The following is a 2939-nucleotide window of genomic DNA, read 5'->3' as shown; positions in this document are numbered from 1 at the left end:
TCAGTGGAAAACACATCCTCAGGCAGCAGCAAGCTCCAGTGCTGGAGTCCCAGCTTCCCCCTGTTCCCCTTGCTCTGCTGGACATCAGCACCAGCTGGTCTTGCTGCTCAGCATGTTGCAGATGTTTTAAGAGATCTCATGTTTGCTCGGGAGATGTGCTGCCTCAGGTCCTGAGGGACATGGACCATCTCCTACCTCACTCCATCAGTGCTTGTGGTTTATACTTCTTTTCTGTAGCAGAGCAAGGAAACTATTTTAGTGGAAAGTCAGTCTAGTCAGGAGGTAAGGAGAGCAGCATCTATCATTCCACAAAGCTGAGATCCCTGTTCATACATACTTGGTTATTAAGTACTTTTATTTGTGTTATTCCTGTTTAGAAATGAAGTTATTAAGTCAGGTTAACAAAGAAGTTACCAAAAAAGAAAAGGGAGTGCACAGTCTGTGGACTCATTTTCTACATACCAAGGCTTAGTGAATTCATGTTAATTTCTGTAATACATCAGAACATTTTCCATGCTTCCTCAGATGATGAACAACACAGAAGAGTGTACAAATAAATTCCTCTTTTATTAAAAATTTGCCCATCTTTGCGTTTGTAAATACTTTTTTCCAATTTTAACTTCAGATGACTGATGTTAAACATCTATTAATAGCTATTTATTTTATTTTGGTCATAAGATGGCCACCTTATTATAAAAGAAATCTCATCATCCTGGTTCCAGACACTTCAAAGTCAGTGGTGTTGGGGAAGAGTGCATTCGGTTTCTTTCCTTATACAATTTTTCTTTTTTCCTTTCAGCTTTCCTTATGTCCCTCTTAAAAGATGCTGCAACTGATGCTTGGATTGGACTGAATGACATAAATCAGGAGCACACATACTTATGGACAGATGGAAGCCCAGTAGACTACACAAATTGGGCAAAAGGTTCCCGAAGTTATTACAGTATGGTAAACATCAATTTCTGTTTGTCACTGAAACATTACAGTTTTTGTAGATGAACAAAATGTATGTAGCTACTAAGTATTTTCTGTCTTTTCCTTTATGAAGACTTTTAGTAGTCTCGTTGTTTTTTAAAAGCAGAGTAGCCATGTGGGAGATCTATCTACACATGTTTTTCCAACCTCTGTATTTGTCATGGTTCTGTATGAGTCCAGACAGAGGTTTTGAAGCATTATCCAAAACTCAGACAAGTGAGCAATTTCCCTCATTTTACCATGACTCATCAGGGTATTCAAATTAACCATAGCACAAACTATGTAATGTTGGGATGTGGTGAATGTTATTTAGATTTGATGAAAATACTCAGATAATTGCATGCATTGACAGTTCTTGGCACTGAACCTTTCAAGATAAATGCATTGAACAAAATACTCTAAAGAGGGAGTCTGGGTCTTCCTTTCTAATTTTTATCTTCCCTTAATCTTCATTCTGAAAAATCCCTTCTATATGCGTTGAAACTTCTGGCATGTCTATACCTTTTTGCGTGTAATTGTAAGACAAAACTCAGTGTTACTGAGTAATTGTGAAATAGCTAATGTTGAATACTGCCCAATATTATTACTTCTACACTCCTGTGCTACCTTTACCAAGTTTCTCTCTTTTCATAAGAGAATTGCTTCACATTCAGCTAAAATCAAAGAAGTTTTTTGAGGTCCAGCTGCCATCAGGCTAGAGCTGGGTTTTGGGATCTCCAGGGCTTCTCCATCTCAAACATGCCTGTGCTTTCTGCAGGCTGTGACTATTCCCTTGCAGAAATCACTTCACATACAACTTCTTTCTCTTGCAGACAAGACCTGGGCTAGTGCCAGAAGGGGGGTTGGAGATAGCATAACTGATGTGAGATGGGGACAGCTACTGCCTCCTCCTGAAGGAAGCCATCCATGTCTTCCCATGCTGTGGGAGGAAAATGAGGAAGGTAAAGGGTCCAAAGTGCAGCAGAAAGGGTGTGGGAGGTGTCTCCCACAAAGGGCTGTTTCTGACAGCCTACCTCTACATTACTGCACTGTCGTGACCCCTTTGCTTCCTAGTCCTGAATTGGGACAGAAAGAAGAATTCAGCTCTCCAGGTAAGCTTCAGTGCTGAGGAGAAGTTCCCCATAACCTCCAGGAAAACAGCAGCAGAGCTGTGGGCCAGACCTAGGACACACACAGGAACCCTCACACTTGTGCGCACAAACAGGGCCACGCACAGAGTTACGTACATCCAAACGCTCCCAGACACATCCTCCTGCCTCTGTGCAGTGCTTTGCACCTCCCTCTATCATCCAAGTGCAAACCTTCCTAGGGCTGAGTTGCAAAGACTTATTGTCATATCATGTGCCTGACCATTGCTTGTATGAATTTTATGACCTCCATATTCCTCTGTATGTGCCTGTATGTGATACATGTGTATCCAGGAGAAGTAGGAATGTTCCCTACCTATCCACATTTTTTTTCTTGTTAATTTCATTTGTCTTGTAGGATGATTGTGTCTTTATGATGAAGAACCCTATTGAGCAGGCAGGAAAATGGAAAGATGAAGGATGTAAAGCAAGCAAAAGTTACATCTGCCAAAAAAATTCTGGTGAGTTTTCTTTCACCACTTTCTAGTAGACCTGGTTTATTGTGGCAATTTCAAACTGGTGCTAAAAGTGACTTTCCTGTGATTCTGTCCTAACCTAACTGAAGTGAATGACAGTATCACATTCATTATGGACCATTTTAACAAGATGATCACACATTTTAATTTTTTGGAGAAAATCTCTTAACTTTTTCTATTTCAAAGACCAGACCAGTAAATAACAGAAAAATAGATCTGTGCATCATCATGTATTTTACTACTTTTGACAATCAAAAAGTACTGTCTTTACATCTTCAAAACTGGAATTTTTAATGTTATACTAAAAACACTGCAACTTCTTTATTTTTTAAAACTGCCCTGCTTGATTTCCTTTACACTC

At 39.8% G+C, this 2939-nt stretch overlaps 1 protein-coding gene across 1 annotated transcript in view; it reads left to right on the top strand.

Annotated features, from left to right (window-relative positions):
- Positions 1 to 2939, top strand: part of LOC103612262 (macrophage mannose receptor 1) — a 32356-nt gene that overhangs the window by 19905 nt on the left and 9512 nt on the right. Inside the window, exons 22-23 of the mRNA XM_017729206.1 lie at positions 800 to 948; positions 2461 to 2563. Coding sequence (XP_017584695.1) covers positions 800 to 948; positions 2461 to 2563 — 252 coding nt within the window. The remainder of the gene's footprint in view (positions 1 to 799; positions 949 to 2460; positions 2564 to 2939) is intronic.

Source organism: Corvus brachyrhynchos, unplaced genomic scaffold (assembly GCF_000691975.1).
Source record: "Corvus brachyrhynchos isolate BGI_N302 unplaced genomic scaffold, ASM69197v1 scaffold142, whole genome shotgun sequence".
Classification (NCBI taxonomy): Eukaryota; Metazoa; Chordata; class Aves; order Passeriformes; family Corvidae; genus Corvus; species Corvus brachyrhynchos.
This window is presented reverse-complemented; position numbering and strand designations above follow the sequence as displayed.